Raw genomic sequence first — 19632 nt, forward strand, 5'->3', positions numbered from 1 at the left:
AAACGAGAAAAATTAGTTGCACTTACAGTCCATTTTAACATAATTTGAGTGTCACTGATTGCCTCAGTGTAGGCAATGTGAGGTCCTGCAATGGGGCGATTTGAGAAACGGTTGGTAAAGCCAGCTACTTGATAAGGTCGAGAAGCTGCACTTCGTGGGCTTTCTCCGTAATTGTTAATAGCGATCACACGGAACTTATACATGACCCCTTTCAAAGACAGAGAGAGAAAATTAGGTGAGTCAAAAAAAAAACACTAAAAAAGGCTTTAAAAGCATTTCAAACATAACATAGAAAGGCCTCTATTCTCTGAGTTAGTAAAAATTATTTGCTAATTAATAGATCTCAGTGGTTTTAGATGCTTAACTATGGTACAACATTCTTTCATGCTATTCTGAAAGACTGAAAAGGAATTTTCTGTCTGAAGGCAAGAACTAGTTATTTTTCCCTTCTTAAGCAAGTATTATCTGTTACAATTTGGGCAAGTACATCTCACAAAACCGTTTGCTTGCAATTCTGGAGACTGTAGACACTGGTACTCCCCTCACTTACTTATAAAAAATCCTTGCACTTCTGTCTAGTTAATAGTAACTGATGTTCTTTTGTACTTTAGCCCAATAGTACTAACCAGCAAACAAATAATGAATTGTGCAGGGAAGCACATTATAATCATTATGTAAATTTAGTTGTTATTGGGTGTACCAATAAAGATTTTTTGGGTCAATACTGATGGCCAATTATTAACGAGCCACATCGGCCAATTCTGATCTGATTGCTAATATGCAGCCTGGCCACTTGGAAAACAGCATCCAGCTGGTAAGTCTGTGGGGGGGAGAGAGGGGCATAGAGGGGTGGGCAGATGGAGGCCCCCATGATGAGGGAGGGAGTAGGGCTGGGATGGGGGCAGGCACATAACCCCCACTCCCAGTGCTGCCGCTGCCCGCCCCAAGCACAGCCCCATTCCAACCTCCTGCAGGGAAAAGGCTGGCACTTCCCCTGGCCCCCGCCTCCAGCAGCAGCCTGCCCTCACCCTGCACACAGCAGCAGGAGCATCCCCCAGATGTGGCACTTGTGGCTCTGTCCCATGACCCACCCAAGCACTGCCTGCCTCTGCCCCACTCCCTCCCTTTCTGTGGGGGCCTTGATTTGCCCCCATTCTTGACCAGGCCCCTTTCCTTCCTTCACCCCTTCCCAACAGATTTACCAGCCCCATGCTTCTCTCCAAGGTGCTAGGCTGGCCAAGTGCATGCTGCAGCTGTGCACATGCATGCAACATTTACCAGCAACATTATTGGCCACATCAGCCAAAAAAAGCCAATTGCCAATAATGTCAATTTTCCTTTTATCGGTATGGTATGGACCAATGTATCAGTGCACCTCTAGTTGTTACTAGAGATGACAATCAATGGAAAAGCTTAAAGCAAGTATACACCAATCACTAGCAAACCTCAGCAAGAAAAATATTGGGGCCAACAATTTCCTTTTAAAAAAAAAAAAAAAGCTATATCAGCTTCAATCTGAGTAACTTGAATTCCCAACTAAAGGTAAGCCAACTACAGGTTAAAATGTAATTGTTATTACATAATTAGTAATCTTAATCTTAAACAAGTATCACCCACTGGATTGATATTTAAAAAAAAATTCAGATCAGCTTTTCCTTACAAAAGAATGATCATTAAGGAACAAAATATACTACTGGGAGTGTAAAGAGAGTTTAATACCTGGCTCCAAGTTACGAACTTCCACTGACAATTTAGATGGAGAGATATTATCAGCTGCAATTAGCCAATCACTGTTTCGACTCATACGCTTGTACTCTACTTTAAAAGCAGTGATAGGGGAGCCACCATTTGCTCGTGGGATCCAGGTGACATAGACTGATGTTTCAGATGCTGTTGAGATAGTAGGCCTATCTGGAGCCTCAGGAACTGAAACAGGAAATTGAAGAATATTCACACAGGGAGTTAGAAAAAACACGAATTTGTTCTCCATGGTGACTATCTATGATTAGTTTAATCAAATGAGAGCAACTATGTCAAACATCACAGAGCACAAATCCTTTATTTCCGGACACCATTATACAAAATGAAAGGTGCATCTCAAGTTGTTGCTTTATCCTTCAATAACAATACTAAGTTTTATACAAAACTTAATAAATGGCAATATGTATGTCCATGTTGATTGCTTTGCAGACTAACAATTAAATTTTGGATAAAAACATATTCTTAAATAGTAGTATGTTACCGGAAAATAGGGGACTTCCATCATTTTGTTGACCAAATATATAAATGGACATGGCTAGTAGTTTAATCCTTTGCTTGGTACTACAAAAAGATGTACACATACTAAATTACCAATAACAACTTGATAAGAGTAAAAACTTGAAATTTCAAGACTCAGGAAAACATTAAGTCAGAAATGGTACTATGGACTGGATTGTTTTTAATATTATTTAAAAGTAGCAAGGGAAAAAGCAAAGTGAGAAAGCATGCAACAAGAAATATTAATACTTACTGCACTCACTTGAAGTTACAGACAGCAGTGGGAACAGAGAGAATGGAAAGAGGCGGTGTTAGTATATCTGATCAAAAAGACATTTTTAAGTCTTCACTACACTGGTTGATATATATTGTTAAAACAGCGTGGCAGCAAAAAGGGAGGAATTTAATATGGAATAGAAAGGCAAAAGTTTTTCAAGTACTAAATGGATTGAAATTCTTAAGAGCTTATTTGAGTAAAAATTGTAAAAAGTGCCCAAGCCACCTAGAAGGTTAACCCTCATTTTCAAAAGTGACATATATTTGTGAGAGCTGGACACTTCTAAAATGCTGTACTTGTTGTGCTCATATTGTTTATCATCACTAACAACTCCCCAATAACCAAGTCATATTCTGCTGAAGGGAGCTCAAGATTATTTAACAGTAAGATATTTACAGGAACACCTTTAACACCTATATGACCCTATATGAAAATATATGTGCTATGGTTAGAAACCCAACTTGACTATCACTAGAAAAATACAAAGACGACAGATTTTCAAAATGGCATTTACTTTCAAAACAACATTCAATTTCTTCTGGTAGAAAAACAGCCAGAGAGCTGAACTGTATGGAAGTTCCTCGAGCCCCTTGGATGGAGAGCTTCACAGGCATGCTCTCCAGCCAGGGGGTACAAAAGGGCTGCTCCCTGGACCACCTTTAGGGGAATCCATTAATTGAAAGCCTGTCCTCTCCCTTGCTGGGGAAGGGGGTAGGCTACCACGCGGCAACTGGCAGCTTGAGAAAAGCAGGAGAATGCCCCTCCCATCCTGCCAAGCAGCTGACTGGCAGGACAAGTATCCTGTGGTGGGAAACCTCCTAGTTCTCCCCAGAGTAGTTCCCTGCTTGCTCTCCTCCAGGTCAACAGCAGCAGAGGGAGCACTCACAAAAGTGGCAAGGCTCCAGGTGTCTTGCCACAGGGGCACAGCAGCCTGCTTCGCCCCACACTGCTCCATATCAGTTGAGTGGCAGAAGCAGTGACTGAAAAGCCAGCATGGTCAGGAGCTGGGCGTATGGAGGCTCTCTCCAAGCAGGATTCCTGACCCCTTTGGCTTCTAAATTGCCAGCAGGGGGAGGCAAGGGAGAGCTGAGAACAGAGCTTGCCTGGCTGCCAGCTGTGCTGGCTTCTCAATCACTGCCCCTGCTGCTCAGCTGAGTGGCAGGGGGAGGGGAATGGGGAAGCAAGCAGGGTGTAGCACTCCCTTCTATCAGCTCCTGGTGCTTGGCAGCAGAGTAGAAGGAGCAGCACAGCAAAGCTTCATAGTTTCATAGTAGTTAGGGGTCAGAAGGGACCTGAATAGATCATCTAGTCTGACCGCCCCGCCCCCACACTGGTTGGAGCACACGCTGGGATCATACAACCCCAGACAGCTGCTCATTCAACCTTTTTCTGAATTTACCCAAGGTAGGAGCGAGGACCACTTCCCTAGGAAGCTGGTTCTAGATCCTAGCCACCCTAACAGTGAAATGGTGCCTCCTAATCTCTAACCTGAACCTATTCTCCAGCAACTTCTGGCCATTGTTCCTTGTCACCACAGGTGCTGCTGAGGGGAATAGGACCTTTCCTATTTCTTGCTGATCTCCTCTAACGAGTTTGTAGGCAGCCACCAAATCCCCCCTCAGCCTCCGCTTGCTGAGGCTGAACAGGTTCAGGTTCCTCAGCCTCTCCCCTCCCCCTGCTGCCCTCCAACCAAGTGGGTGGCCCTCCTCCAAACCCTCTCAAGGCAGGCCACATCCTTCTTAAAGTGCGGTGCCCAGAACTGGACGCAATACTCCCCTTGAGGCCGGACCAAAGCCTCTGGCTACTTTTCACATCAGGAACTCTGGGATGAGAAGTAGGCTAGAAGTAGCTGGCAGCTGCTCCTGACCTTCCTTCCTGGTCTATGGGACAGGTTGGAGCAACTACCCCAACCATTTCTTCTCTAAACCAGTGACCCCAGTCTTGGGAAGGCACAAGAGCCTTTTTCCCAGCTCCACTCCTCCTAGTCCTGAGGATGAGTTAAGCTATGCAAAAGTGTGCAGATGTTCAGTCTCCTGGGAGAAACTCTCCTAGGAGCAATTTAACCTTGGTTGCTTTGGTGGTTATTTTTCTCCCAGAACAGACATTTTTGTTCTGTAAGAAAGTCTGAACCTCTGCACACTTCTGTTTTCTACTGGGGGAACAGTAATTCTGGCAAAAACTGAAAACCCATATGTCACTTATTTCCCTTGCTCTTATGCACATGGGCTTTTTGCAAGCTAGTTGAGAGAAAACCATAAACACAGAAAAAGGTATCATAGATTATACAAATTAGCCATGAAAATCTGGGGGGAAGTATGACACTAATTTAAAAAAAATGAGTTAAAACTAACTAAATTAAAAGTAAATGCCCTTTAAAATGTTCACTGAATTAAACTCCCGCTTGCTGGCTCCAATGTCAAACTTCTCAGTGGGTGCATCTACATGTACTCTTTACTGCAGAGTAGACTAATTAGCTAAAGCATCGTGTCTACACGTGTGCCGGTATTAGGATGCAGCAAACTAATTTACTCTGCCATAAAATAGTAGTGTTGAGAATACCATCCTATGGCAGAGTAAATAACTGCACTGAAACGCATGTGTAGATGTTGACTGTGGGCATAAATTGTACCGTCAGCCCAGCCAACTGAGGGCTCCACCCTGGCTCAGACTGGTGCTGTCCTAGGCACACGTATAGATGTTGCGCCTGAGAGCAGTTTACTCTGACTTAAAGGGCTCCGGGAGTCATTGCTTCACCCTAAATGCATGTGTAGATATTCCCAGTATTTAACAAACTTTTTCATTAGAAATGCACAGTCTCATTTTTACAAACTGACTGTTAAATAACAATGGCTGGAGACACTTAGGCTGCCTATACATGTGCTTGGGGGTGCGGGCATTTTAATTAGAGTAGTTCCCAGACAGCCACTCTAATTAAAACAGCTCACCATCACATATATTAAGCTGCTGTACGTTTAAAAGTGGTCCTGGGACACTTTATCTAATCTTATCATTCTACAAGAGGTTTAGTTAAAGCACCATACCCGCCATTTAAAATGTGCAGGGGCTTAATACACGTGATGGTGAGGCAACACTAAAGCATTCTAATTAAAAGGTGGAACAGACTCGATTAATCTGACCAGGCCCTGGATTAATGGGCTGACTGGGCCCCTGGTTAATCAAGTCTGCTCCAAAGTGTTCTAATTAGAATGTGAGCAAGCACATGTATAGGCAGCCCTAGGTAGCTACTTAAAGGAACTCCCTCACTGACTAGGGATGAATTTATTACTTACTACTCAAAAGCATAAGCCACATGATCTTTTACTCTATATCTGAACTTTACTAACCATGTTTCAGAAGAGAAAAAACCTGCAGGAGGAAGACAGATATAAAGAATAAACAGAAATAAAAGCAGACTTCTAGAAGTAGAGAACTGTAATACTGGAATTAAGAAGTTTCTTAAATAGATCTTGCTTTGCATTGTAACATTTAATACACGAATAAGGCACAACCTGTACACCTACCTCCGCTATGCCGAGATAGATCTGGAAGGACCACACCAAAGTTATTTGTCCCCTCCTGAACAACAGGATGTTTAGGAATGCCGACTGGTGGAGATGGGGCCTGAGTGTTTTTCGAGGATGGTGCTCTTTCTAATAAATGTTTGATATACAATAAACAAACTTGGTGATTTGTTAAGACACTGCTAGAAAAAAAACCTAGTCACAGCTTCCTCTCACAGAACACTCACTTTCTTCATTTATACAAGACGTAAATCCTTGACTGGAATACAATCATGGCACCAGCTCCCAGTCTCACTTGCCAGGCTAGCTGGGCACCGAGAAGCTCCGCAGAAGCAGACAAGAAAGAAAATCCTCTCACCACTTTAATCCAGAGCAGCCTACATAATTACTGCATATCTGCCTAGCAGCATATGGTTGTTCCACCTCTATATCTTTGCTTTGTATGATACGTAAGAAGTTCAATTATTTGTGCATGGCTTTCCAATAATGATTTACACTGCACTGGAACTGCCAAGTCAGTGAAGAAGGGGACAGATGAAAGTACTATAGCAACAGAATAGGTCTAACAAAAACCAAAAAATGGTAATTAAAATGGATATCACTGACCACAGATGGCTATGCATCTGGAAATAAATTAAGGTTTTTACTGAATTTTCTGTTATTTCATTTTTTAAAACTTCAGAACATCTAGTTCTTTCATCTTATGGCAAGTAATTTAATCCTTTGCATTAGTAATGTTTTAAGTAGAGTGGAAAATAAACACCTGGCCCCAAGTTTAACCCCAAACTTAAAAAAAAAAAATTATTTAAATAGGTTTAGTGTTCACAATTCAATGCGTTTCAGAACTAGCACAACAATTTGTTATGCACATTTCTGCTCAAGAAAGATAAGGGCTCTTTTAGAGGGAGTTCATCAATTGAGAAAGAAGTAATTACATTAATTTACACATGGGTACCCAGAATGGAATGATCAATCAGGACTGAGTTTCTTTTCCAATACTATGAGGTGAAGACCAACTGTTGGCTGGCTGCTTTTTGACTCCAGCTTATCTACTTTCAGCAAAGAAATCAATAAAAAAAGTAGCTGCCTTTGCTACGGTTTGTTTCAAAAAATCATCTGGGAACAAGCAGCACAACACAATCAAAACTTTAGTGCGTTTTGCTAAACAACTATGGTGACATACCATCATCTACTAGAATAAATTATTAATAGCCTTCATTGTGATAGATATAAAATTAAATATGAAGTAGAAATGAAATTAAATATGAAAGGAATGGCCTATTTTCACCAACAGCTTTACAGACTCCCACAGACATTTTAAGCTACAGAAATGTTTTTGTTATAGCTAGGCAAGATTCTTTGGGCAGATGTGATATCTTTTATTAGACCAACTAAATAGGTAGAAAAAAGGTCTTTGCTAGCTTTTGGGCACAAACACCCTTCGTCAGGCATAGGGAGTCTCTGCTGGTGTCATGTGTTATCCAAGGTAGGAAAGAAGCTAAATTTACAACAAGCAAGTCTGTGAAAACATGTAACTGAGTGGAAGTTTGTGATACCTATTATGCATGGCATAATAATTGCGCCTACCTTTGCTAGTACGAAATGTAAGCATAGCAGGCTGCCCTTCACCAGCAGCACTCCTTGCTACCATTAAAACTTCATAGAGGCTTGAAGGCTCCAATTCTGTGAGACGAAGTTCATTTTCACTTCCTGGGACACGAATTGTATTCCAGCTTCCCATTACGTTGATGCTGTCATCCAGCTAACCGAAACAGAACCGCAAGGTAACATGAGAATCTTTCGAGCTATATTTTCTGGGAACTCATGCCAAAGCATTAAAGTATGATCAATTAGTTTTACTTAGTTTAGGTGCTTTTGACAGTGTCAAGAAGAATGTCTTTAACCACAGGGCTAGCAGAGCATAAGCAACAGCTATGTATACTCCTTCACAATGACTCTTCAATAAATCTGATTCTTGACTTGAAGGAGCAACCCTCTTCCATGTTTAGGCTTGAGAAATTGTCTCCCAATTTGTTCAACCTCTAGCTGACACAGCTATCTATGATAATTAGTGCAAACTGCACCAGGTATTTACTGTGAATACCTGTGTAGGAGAAACTAGAATGAGATGGAATGATTTTAAGCAGCATGCCACATAGCCATTAGATGGGAGTGTGTCTTCATGAGACAATATCCTAAATAAGAAAGGTCCATGCCCTGAACTATCCCAGCTGTTCATACATTTAAAGATCTTTAAAATGTTTACTGGATACAACACAACAAAAATATTTTAAACTGCTTGATAACTTCCTGAGGGTGGTAATTAACAGCAGGAAGGTTAACAATTTAATGTTACATTTGCTTTGGTTTTACAGGGAATTCATCACCTCTATCATGCAAAGGAAAGAGTTCTAATAAGTCTTTTAATACTTGACCTTCTGAGAAGGACATTAATTCAAATCCAAGCCAAAGAGAAAGACTTCAAGTCTATAAAAAGCAAGCTAAACAACATAAAACCTTAACAAAAATATGGAAGGACAATTTAAATATTATAGATTATGAAAGCTGTTCCTGGAGGTCTTGGCTTGCTTACTGACAAGGTCCTTTTTCCCCAATTATTTTAGTAAAAAAAATCTTGGAAAGAGAGGAAATCATCTAAATTATGACAGAAGAGTGATGTCCTAGAAATCATGATAAAACTTCTTGCTAAGAAATACGTAATTTTAAAAAGCTTTCAGTACAGAAAAGAATTACTAGTGAATTACTAGTGATTACATAAACCAAATATTTCTGATTAAAATATTACATAAACAGGTCTTTGCATGTTATTTCCATGATTTGCCCAGATCAGTATCTTGTGACATTTCCTCTCTAGACTGAGACAAAAATTAGACAAGATTTAAAAACTTTAATTTTCTTTCACCTGTTATTTAAGTTTTAAAATACTCTTTTACATATATAGTAAAACACTGATATAATGGTCCAGATTCAGGTATCAAATCTGATTTATAACGAGACCCATCAAGTTAAATATTTTTTTTAGCATCACTAGGGTTGTATATAGGTCATCCAAGTTCAGTTTCACCCAGAGAATCACAGACAGGTAGGGCCTGAGGGGACCTCCATAGGTCATCCCAACCCTCTGCCTGAGGCAGCATCCAAACTAGTCTATGGAAATCCACAGTCTAAACATTGTGTAAAACTACCATCAACCCTGACACAACACAAGACATAACACCCTAGCCTGTCACAGGTAAAATGGCAGTCAACATCCTTCTTCTAAAAAAGGTGTTAATATATTACGTTCAAGAAATCCCAGGTAGAGGGCCATGCCCCTGCTAAAGAGGAGGGCAAAACCCCCTACGGTCTGTACTAATCTGACCATGGGCTAAAATTAAGGGTTCACCAATAGAGATCTTTGAGGCCAATATCAATTGGAGCTGATTTTTAATGAGGCATACCGGCCGATACCGATCCAATTTCTGATGCGCAACCCAGCAACTTGAAGAGCAGTGTCTGGCTAGTAAGTCTGTTGTGGTGGAAGGGGAGGGAAAAGGGAAGTGGGAAGGGAAGTGGGGGCAGGGGGGCAGATCAAGCCGGGGCAGGGCAGGATGCGGGACAGAGCCGCAAGCAACTCATCTGGGGGGAATGGGGATGTGTGGCTCCTGCCACTGCATACACCCCCAGAGGAAAAGGTGGGGAGGGGTGCATGCCTCCGGATCTGCACAGGGCAGGGCGGGCTGCTGCTATGGGCTGGGGCCAGGGTTGCCCTGGCTGCGCTGCACTTGGTGCAAGCGGTGGCGCTGGGAAAGGGAGTTGGGGTGGCTACAGCGAATTTTGGGGTGGCTACAGCCCCCTCCCCCCTGGCTGGGCAGCTCCTACCCCTGCTCTAGTGCCAGCCCCACTTCCTCTCTCACTGCAGGGGCCTTGATTTGCCCCCTCATGCCCCTTCCAACACAACAGACTTACCAGCTGCATTCAGCTTTCCAAGCTTTTGGGCTATGCTCCTTACCACCCATGTGCTGCACTGCAGCTGCGCGCATGCACAAGGCATTTAATGGCCTCAATAATCGACCACATCAGATCATTTCCAAGACAGTCAATTTTTTTTATATCACTGCCAATGCAATATCAGACCAATGCATTGGTACACCTCTAGCTAAAATTCCTTCCTGACCCCAAACATGTTGATCAGTGGAGGGGCAAACTCTCTAGACAGGAACCTCTGGCTTTAAGTCCCAGCAGAAGCAGTGGCACACCCTAGCCAAAAGCCAGGGCCTTGGCTGCAGCCAACACCCAATGCCTCTGAGGAAATCTTAAAAATACCCTGACATGTAGCAGAAACTGGGGGAGGGGGCAACCAGCAAAGCACAGAAGCATGGGAAATACCCACAGTAGAGCCCATATAATAATCCAGTAGAGCCCATATAATAATCATTAGCCAACTGCCTGTCAAGAATGACTTGGGGGGGGTGGGGAGGGAGTGGGCAGGGACCTGTGCCCCCCTCCAGCCCCCCTTCCCTCTTGCTGCTTAGGGTCCAGGCCCGCTCCCGGCCACAGTGGCAGGGGGAGGGGAGGAAGAGCGAAACGGGCCTGGGTCGACCTGGCAACAGCGGGAGGATGGGAGAAGCGGGCTTGGGGCAAATGTGGGGGTGGGGGAGGAGTGGGCCCAGGCCCAAGTGGTGGGGTAGGAGGCCCGCTCCATTGGGTCAGGCTGGGCCTGCTGCTCCCCACTCCCACCGTCACAGCAGGCTGGCTTCTTCCCCTGCGTGGGCTCGTTCCTCCACAACCCCCTCTCATGTCAGGCCCGGACCCACTCCTCCCCTCCCCCCACCGCTGCCATGGCACACACGCTCCTGCCCCCACCGTTGCCGTGTTGACCCTGCAGGTGGCACCGATGGAAGGGAAAAGGGGCGAGGCGGCCCAAGGCCAGCGCCAGTGGCCTTGCCACACCCCTCCTCCCCCTGCAGCGTCCCAACCCCACTCCCCCCTGCACAGCTGCCATCACCTCCAAGGAGCAAAGGGGGGGCAAGGCTGGCTCTGGTGGCCTCGCCCCCCCCCCTTCCCTCTATCATCCCCACCTGCAGGAACCAGGGGCAAGGGCGGGGGGCGAGGCCAACACTGCTGGCCTCACCCCCATTCTGTCCGCTCCATTGCCATTGCGTCCAGGGAGCAGGGCAGTGGGTTCGAGGCTAGCTGTGCTGGCCTTACCCCACCACTCAGTCCCCCATGTCCTCGCCACCATGGCCACTACCTCCTATCCAAATATTTATTTGCACTGTGATCGGTTGTTTCAGTCAGCCAATCAGAGCGCAAATAAAGCATTATGGACAGACAGATTAAAGCTTATAATATTAGACCGACAATGAAATAACAATAACTTGAGTTCTGCTAAGTAAGGTCCAACTGAATTCAGATAAAGCAAAGTTGCAACCAATGTGAATCCTCCCTAAAGAGATAGTTTGTAGGACCACAGTAAAGCATGTTTCAATTATATCTGCATTTCTTTCTGGCCTGATACTGCTACCTTTTTTCAGAAAACCTAAAAGTAAGAACTCTACCTGCTTTGGAGTTATTCTTTATTTGTAAAGGAGCATTACCTTGCGATATTTCACAAAGTAAGCATTGACAGGTAACCCGCCATCTTTTCCAGAACGCCACACCAGGTTGTACATGTCTGGCTTGAGAGTCTGTGGAGGACTGAGGATAATTGGTGCTTCAGGAGGGGAAGCACCACCAAGACTTTTTTCTGTAATAACTTCATCAAGATGCAGGTTTGTTGGAGGCAAACTTGAAAACCCAGTTTCTGTATCATAATCTCTGCCACCTTCATCACTTTGGGCAGTCTCTGGAGTAGTGATTTCTTCAGCTTTTGTACTAGTTTCAAAAGGAACTGTAGAAGAAAAGTCCTAGTTATTTCTATAAAACAACAACAATTTGAATCACAGGATACATTAAAAGCATTCTGTTAACGCAATTAAATGGCTTCAGATGTGAACAATTTCTATCAGAAATAACCATTATAGAGCCAAACAAAACCCAATCGAGCTCATCTGAAAAAAGAATACTAACAATAAGGTTAATTTAGAGTCAGTCTGGAATAAGAAGCTATATTTCTAAAAAAAACAAACATGCATATGCCTTTCCCATTCTGCAGCTCTCTCTGAAATAAAGAAAGAGCTGAGTAAAGGAAAACATTAGAGACAAATATAGTACTCTCAGGGAATTTGGGTTGACACAGCTTGTCAAAATTCCCAAAAGCAGTGGGTTGGCAGGTTGGGTATTGGGAATCCTGCAAGAAATGATGCAGCTTCTTGAGGTTACACACTGCAATTTAAGATTACCAGATGTTCTTAGTCTTGCTCATTCTTTCACAGATTTGTACAGATTTATGTTACTTGCCAGGGTCTAGAAGGGGGAAGGGAATGAAGGGAACTTGGTTTACAAAACAAACAAATTCCATGGTAATGTAAAGCCTAAGCAATGTTAGCTTGGCTGCCTGAGATTCCTTTAAACCTCCATTAAAATACCAGCAACAAGTGTGGCTGCTATTTTTGGAGACTTCTTGGAAGTGGAGGGGGAGGAAAGGTTTGCTTTCAAATTGAAGACATGTTCCCCAAAAGCATTTGGATTTTCACTTAGGAATGCTACAAAGTTTCAAGACTGAAGCATGAAGCAACATAAGGAGAAAATCTTCAGAGCGAGACCTCAACTTGCTTAAGACAGAAGAAATATTATCTGATATTCTCATTATGAAACACCATCTAGTACATTACATAAAACAATGAGAAAGGTAATGCATACTACACTTTAGTATTAGACAGAAACACTATATTTGATTGAAGAATCTGACAGCATATTGTATTGTGATGGGTAATCAGGATTTCTTGGTAGGCACAATATGGTTTGATATCTGCTAGAACAAGGAAGTGGACTGTGATGCATGAGAAAATTACCTGCCGTTTAACTGGTGTGCGTACACCTACAGTCATGACTACTTAGTCCTGAAGCTTCAACTCATGGACAGACAGATACCACAGGATGGCAATTCTGATCCATGAATTATTTCTGGCTTTATACCACACATCACAACACTTAATTTTTCTATTAATTTGTCAAGCATCTGTACCTTACATTTCAGTATGCGCGGTAGGGTTCTTTCATTACCTCTTTCACTCACTTAACCAGATTAAATTTCTCCTCAGCTTTCTAATCACTGCATCTCTATTTTATTCCCTCATCCTATTTTATCCCTAGCATTTAAAGGAAATTAACATGCAACGCCAATCACGGTCAGTACTGGATAGCACAAAGGAGGAGAGGGTGTACACTAGTTAAGACTGGTAACATTTCAAAAGTACTGAAAATGACTTAACTAGATTCAGAGCCTTAATATCATGTCAGCAAGGAGCATGGGTGTAGGGAGAGGGAGAATACACTCCTTAGCTGACACAGTCAAACCCCTGGAGCGAGCAGAGCTATGCCAACAGAAAAACCTAATGCCTCGGATTGAGGGCCCTAGATCACTTGGCATACATCTGATATACCTGCCCAAATAATAGCCTTCTTAAATTCTTTATTTGTAAGCATCTTCTGGCCTTGAGTCAATAGTTTTTAGAATCCTTATGATTCAATAGGCAGCAAGGTCCCATAGCCAGAATCAAAACCAATCCCAAAACCTCCATCCAAACACTAAGCAGAAACCAGCGCAACAAAATTCAAACCAATAAAGAGCAGTATATAAAACATTTAATTTTTTGAACTCACTGCCGTAAGATTTTTAAGGCAAAGCCTCAGGATTCCCCCCCCCCACACACACACAGGTTGAATTCTGGAATAAGGTTTAAAAATTTAGTTTTATGTTCAAAATCCTTTAGTGAATTTAAAAAAATATATATATGGCTCTTAGGAACTTAGGAGCCTAAATCCCACTGACTTTCAGTTGCATTTTGTTATCTAAGGACAAGTCTTTAGAAACAAATATGGAAGCAAAAGCAGATTAGTGTAACTTAAAACTGAGCCCCTGTGCTGGTTATTACAACTTTGTTCCTGTTTTTGGAAGCTTGCATGTGTCATATTATTACAAACACATACGATTACAATAAAAGAACAAGATCTCTCCTTACACCGTGCCTTCAGTGCAGGAACAATATTTTCACAATAGCAACTTTTGGGAATAAGGAACCCAGGGTCTCTCTCTCACTAGATTATGCTTTTTATGTATTTTAATTTCTTGCCTTTTCAGCAGGTAGGGGAAGGGGAACATGCCACTGAAGAACAGAGGGTCGCTCTGTTAAACTTCTCTCAGGTAACAACACTATTTCTGCTGTAAACCAAGTGGCTTCAGGAGTGTTCCTAAAACCCTGGATCTCCAATAGAAAACTGGGTTGCTACCATGCTTTATATTAACAGCGGATTCTAATTAAACTTTTTTGCAAGACTGTAGAAATTCTGAAGTGAAAGTTGTGTTTGTGAAAGATTCTGTATTACTCTTCCTGTAGCTATAGGAATGGGCTTCTCTATACCAATCTCTCTTCTTAAATACATGCCCTTCTACTGACAGAGGCACCATACAGGAGGTGGGGCACTGGTATAAGCCATGGAGCACCTAAACTAGTTAACTGTGCAGACTAGTTAGCTTGGGTACTGGCACCAGTCTTGCCAGCAGCACAGAGCTCAAGGGACGCTCATTTAAAATTAAAATTACATTTATGCCAATTAAGGCACCCTTACACTGGATTCAACAACACATGTGCTTTACTGTTGATTAATTAGCTCAGCTGTAAAATGTCACCGTCTACAGATGTGGTGCTATTAGGCTACAGTAAAGTAACTCCGCTGGAGAACTGCCCAACACATGTACTATCCTATGATGCAGTTATTGTGGTGCAACACACATGTAGACAATGACCGGGGCTGGCTGGGACATGAGGGTCCTACAGTGCAAGGGCTGCCTGTCAACTAGCCAGCACTGTAGCTGGCTGGAGGTGACTCCAGCCAGCTCCTCTGCAGCATGCTGAGCTAGGGTGGAGCAGTTCTGCGCTGGCAGGCTGACCCCACAGACCCTCTGCCAACCAAGGCTGCATGCCCTGGCTGATGCATGCTGCAGTCCCAGGCGCACATGTAAAGGCTATGTCTGGGAGCAATAACTCCAGCACAAACTCTACCAAAGTTTATTCAGGTACATTAATAGCACATATGTGCCTACTGTATCATGCTGCAGCATAGACGTATCCTAATTAGTCTTTCCTATGATGTGACCAACACCGCAAATGTGGATAGCTGTTCACTGAGAACTAAGCCAAGGCATTTCATATGTACCTTGAAACAGCAACCTAATTATCCCAAGCTGAATTTTAATAAACTGACCACTTTGCTAGTAAAGACAAACATTTCACTACAAACCACTTGGCAGAGTACTGAAAATGTTAAGAAGAGTGATGGCAATATTGAAGCCAGCTTACCAACTGTAAGGAATGCATCCGACAATACTGAGCCATGTTCATTTGTTGCTTCACAAGAGTATTTCCCAGCATGCTCTGGAGTAACAGCCTGAATATACAGGGAGCTTGAGCCTGCTCGAGACATAGTGAAGTAGATTGGTTCCGACATGGTGCTACCTATTCTTGCTTGTGAAGGTTTTCGTGATTTTGAATGAAGGACCTGAGAAGGGTGGCTGGTAATAAGTCCACGGCTGTTGTACCAACGAATTACTGGAACAGGCAGCCCAGTGGCATTACATGACAATGTAACACCACCACCATCTACTGCACTGGTACTTGCTGGTGGAGAAACTATAACTGGCATTGAACCTTTGCCTATTAAAAATATAAACAATTAATTGTACTATAGAACGTATTGCCTAGAACATGGATGAGTTAGTATGTTTAAAAAGTGGCCATTTATACAATTACTTGGTAGTTTAGATACTAATCACACTATTAAGGAACAAGGGCTTGAAAGACTTTAGCAGTTTATTGAAACCTCTGCTCAGAAGAGGCAGATACAATTCTATAAGCAATCTTAACATTGAATATATAGAACACTGACCCCAAACCTGAAGAACATGAAATCATGCAGCATTGATCATTTCAGATGCTGGGGACAATGGTAACAGAATCATTCTTAGAACAAATTTAGTTATAAGCTAGATTTAACCCCAACATTTAAAGTCAGAGAATCGATGTAATGGAACTATTATCAGATATATTTGGTCTCCAAATGCTCATTAAAACATAGCTAAAGCTGTCAGCGAAACAAGAGTGCATGGAAAACAAGATTTTTTTTGTCTTAAATCCTGAATTCAACTGAACAAAGGTAATATTTCCCAATCTCCCATTAACCTTCTACCAATGCAGAAAACTTACTTAATTTGCTGCTTACAGTGGTCAAAAAGGAACAGTGTTTTATACCTAAATAAAATAATTTAGCAACAATACTTAAATATGACTGAAAACTTAGTTTAAGATCCTGAATACTGTAAACTGTTCCTACCTGTCTGGACAGTAAGTCTCCCAGTGGAATGCATAAATCCAATCCCATTGTTTGCAACACACTGATACAAGCCAGAATCCTCCTTGGTAATGCCACTGATTTGCAGCCTGTTTCCTGTGGATAGGTGATGTGCAGAGAGATGGACGGGAACTGCATTATGGAACCAGGTGAGATTTGGAACAGGATTTCCATGAATGTCGCATGAAAGGTATACAGTTACACCCAGAGACACCGTCTGGTCCTGCAATCCTTTAGAAATTGAGGCAGATTCTAAAAGAAACAAAGTAAGTATGAAATCCTACAAAGTATTCTTTTGCAAAAGATGTAGCCCATACACTTCACTGTAATATAACAACTTACACAAAGTTACCATATATGAAAGCCAAACTTAGTCTTTTCTAGTTCAGTACACAATTAACTTGCTTCTGTAACATTTTTAGCACTTATTTTAATGGCATTTTCCTTCCATTAAGAATTATCACTCATTAAAATTACAAGAATCTTTTTTCATTTTAAAACTAAAAATAGTTCTAAGGAAGAACTTTCTTGACAAAAGTTATTTATTTTATAACTTTTGCAGTTATATCCTGAATCTCTGGTTTATGAAACAAAGATTTTCTTCTTTTGTTTTGGCTCACTGGTCAACAAGTTTTTCAGAACATTAATTTAAAACTGATGAACAGCTTGAAACACTGTAACTGGAAGGGTCTGATTAATGAAGACCATGTAGAAAAGTCCAGGTCTTTTGCCAGAATTACAATTTCACTTGAAAAGTAAAGAAAGAAAAAAGTGTGCTATATTCTGTACTTTCCTAGCTGAGTATAAAGACCACTTTGGCTGCCTTGCATCTCAGGCAAGAGCAGGAATTCAGGAATGGATTTGGAATGAAAAATGATGAAAAGACAATTCTTTCTATGATACCAGGATATGTCCAGGCTCATTAACTTTTACTAACATTAATCAATGCCTGGAAAAAATCTGCTACAAAAGGGAAGAGGAATAAGGATTAATTGCAATGGCTTAAAAGTGGCCAGCTGTATACTGAAGGGGAAAAAGTTTAGTACTATCCGTTCCAACTAACTTTTTAGTCACTGTAAACCTTAGTAACCTTACAATTACCTTAGTAACCTTTGTTACCATCACAGATGGAAGGAAGACGACATCATTTATATTGTACCAGAGGTGTACACAGTGCTTTGTAGACCAAAAAAACCCCCCCAATGACCAGCTTTTATTTTGAGGCATTTATACAATGAAATAGATTAACACTAAAGGTGGTACTGGACCTGAAGAGACTTTAAAGCAGGCTCGTCCAACATATGGCCTGTGGGCTGCCATGCGACCCGCCAAGGCATTTTCTGAGGCCCACAATGCTGCGACGGGAAACTAAAGTAAACACTGTATACTTTCGTTCCTGCCCCTTGTCCCTCCCCCAGGCCCTCAGCTGCTTCCTAATGGCTGCTGAAGGGCTGGGGAAGGGACAAGGTTCCCACACGCACCATGTCAGCTTGACGTAGCCGACGCAGTGCGTGTGGGAAGAGGAGTAGCTATGTGCCGCTTTGGCCAGAGCAGCAGGGTTCAGCTGCACTTTCCCCTACCTGCGATGGTCAGTCCCGAGAGGCACACAGCTCCGCTGCTGCCTCTGCTGGCTGGTGCCGACCCGGGTGGGTCTGTCCCATCCAGAGCAGCACACAGCTGAAGTCAGCTTCCCACGTGCTGCTGGGGACAGGAGGCGGCCGACCAGGTCGGCACCAGCCAGCAGAAGCGGCGGCGGAGCCATGTCCCACTCGGGACAAGCCTGGACGAAGCGGCAGGGGCTCAGCTGCATTTTCCCCCTGCCTGCACCGGTCACTCCGGAGCGGCACATGGCTCTGCCACCACTTCTGCTGGCTGGTGCCGACCTGGCTAGACTCCTCCCGTCACCAGCAGCACATGGGAAGCCAGCGCGGGGGGGGGAGACATGCCTCGGCAGGCGGGGTCCTGGTGTGACCTCTTTGGGGAAGGTGGCGGGAGCCAGTGTCTGCCGGACCCCGTGCTCTGGTCTCGCAGCACTGAGGCCACCAGGGCTGCACGCGTGGGCAGCCGGGCACCACGGTGAGTGGGGCTGTGCAGGTAGGCAAGGGGCTGCGGTGCAGCAGCCGCCTCGCTCCCGCCCCCCCTCAAGCAGTGCCGGTTCGTGGGGCTGCACTACTTGGGGGACGGAGATGTGGAGCTATTTATTTCTCCCCTTCAGTCTCTGGGGCAGTAGCTGGCTGGATGCAGAACGGGTCCCTCCTGCCCCTACCCACCAGCAGCTACCACCAACCTTGCAGTAACAGGCAGGTGCAGTAGGGCTACACAGGCAGGGTCTCTCTGGCCCAGGACAGAGGGTGTTTGAATATGGCTCGCCAGCCCACTGGGTGATAAAAAGTTTATGATCTGGCCCCACATACAAAAAGGTTGGACACCCCTGCTCTAAACAGTTATAAGGATTATAATCTGGGAGGATTATAATCATAAAATATGCTCATTAAATACACATTTTGGTTAGTTTAAAATGCATCTTCTTTTGTCTGGATGGAAAGAGCATGAAGGAAGTGCAGGTTACATAAATATCAGTCTGGAATGCACCTTCCTTGAGTAGGGGTTTAGATTAGACTAAATGACATCTTGAGATGTCCTCTATCTTACTTTTATATGATCCTATGAACTTACAATAAGGTGCCTGAAATATCCACTATATAATCAAACAAAACATGCAAAGAACTTAAAATAATTGCATTCTCTCCTCTTTCTTACCAAGTACATTAAGTGAATAGTTTACATGCTTCACCACTTCAGACTCATTTGCCACTACACAGGAGTAGTTTCCAGAATCTGATGCATCGAGTCTGTCTGTCACAAGATGAGAGTGCAGAAGTCTCCACCTGCCTCCAGGCAATACATCCTGGCCATCCTTCAACCAGTGGACATGAGATGCAGGCAACCCACTAACAACACATTCTAGGGTTAGGGGACTGTGCTGAGGTACAGCAAAAGCTTGAGAAACAGTAGGATGAAGGATATGTATACCCCCGGAGGAAGAACCTGGAATAAGATAAG

General features: G+C 43.2%; 1 protein-coding gene across 6 annotated transcripts in view; it reads right to left on the bottom strand.

Annotated features, from left to right (window-relative positions):
• The window catches only part of CDON (cell adhesion associated, oncogene regulated), a 189409-nt gene that overhangs the window by 30494 nt on the left and 139283 nt on the right, over positions 1–19632 (bottom strand). For all 6 annotated transcript variants that reach the window (XM_090027842.1, XM_090027846.1, XM_090027840.1 and 3 more), the window contains 8 exons: positions 19330–19617; positions 16552–16821; positions 15522–15875; positions 11658–11950; positions 7645–7819; positions 6058–6186; positions 1720–1926; positions 27–208 (listed from right to left, as the gene is read on the bottom strand). In XM_090027842.1, the coding sequence (XP_089883968.1) occupies positions 27–208; positions 1720–1926; positions 6058–6186; positions 7645–7819; positions 11658–11950; positions 15522–15875; positions 16552–16821; positions 19330–19617 (1898 nt within the window). The remainder of the gene's footprint in view (positions 1–26; positions 209–1719; positions 1927–6057; positions 6187–7644; positions 7820–11657; positions 11951–15521; positions 15876–16551; positions 16822–19329; positions 19618–19632) is intronic.

Source organism: Crocodylus siamensis, chromosome 14, assembly GCF_052110815.1.
Source record: "Crocodylus siamensis isolate JL-2025a chromosome 14, ASM5211081v1, whole genome shotgun sequence".
Lineage (NCBI taxonomy): Eukaryota > Metazoa > Chordata > Crocodylia > Crocodylidae > Crocodylus > Crocodylus siamensis.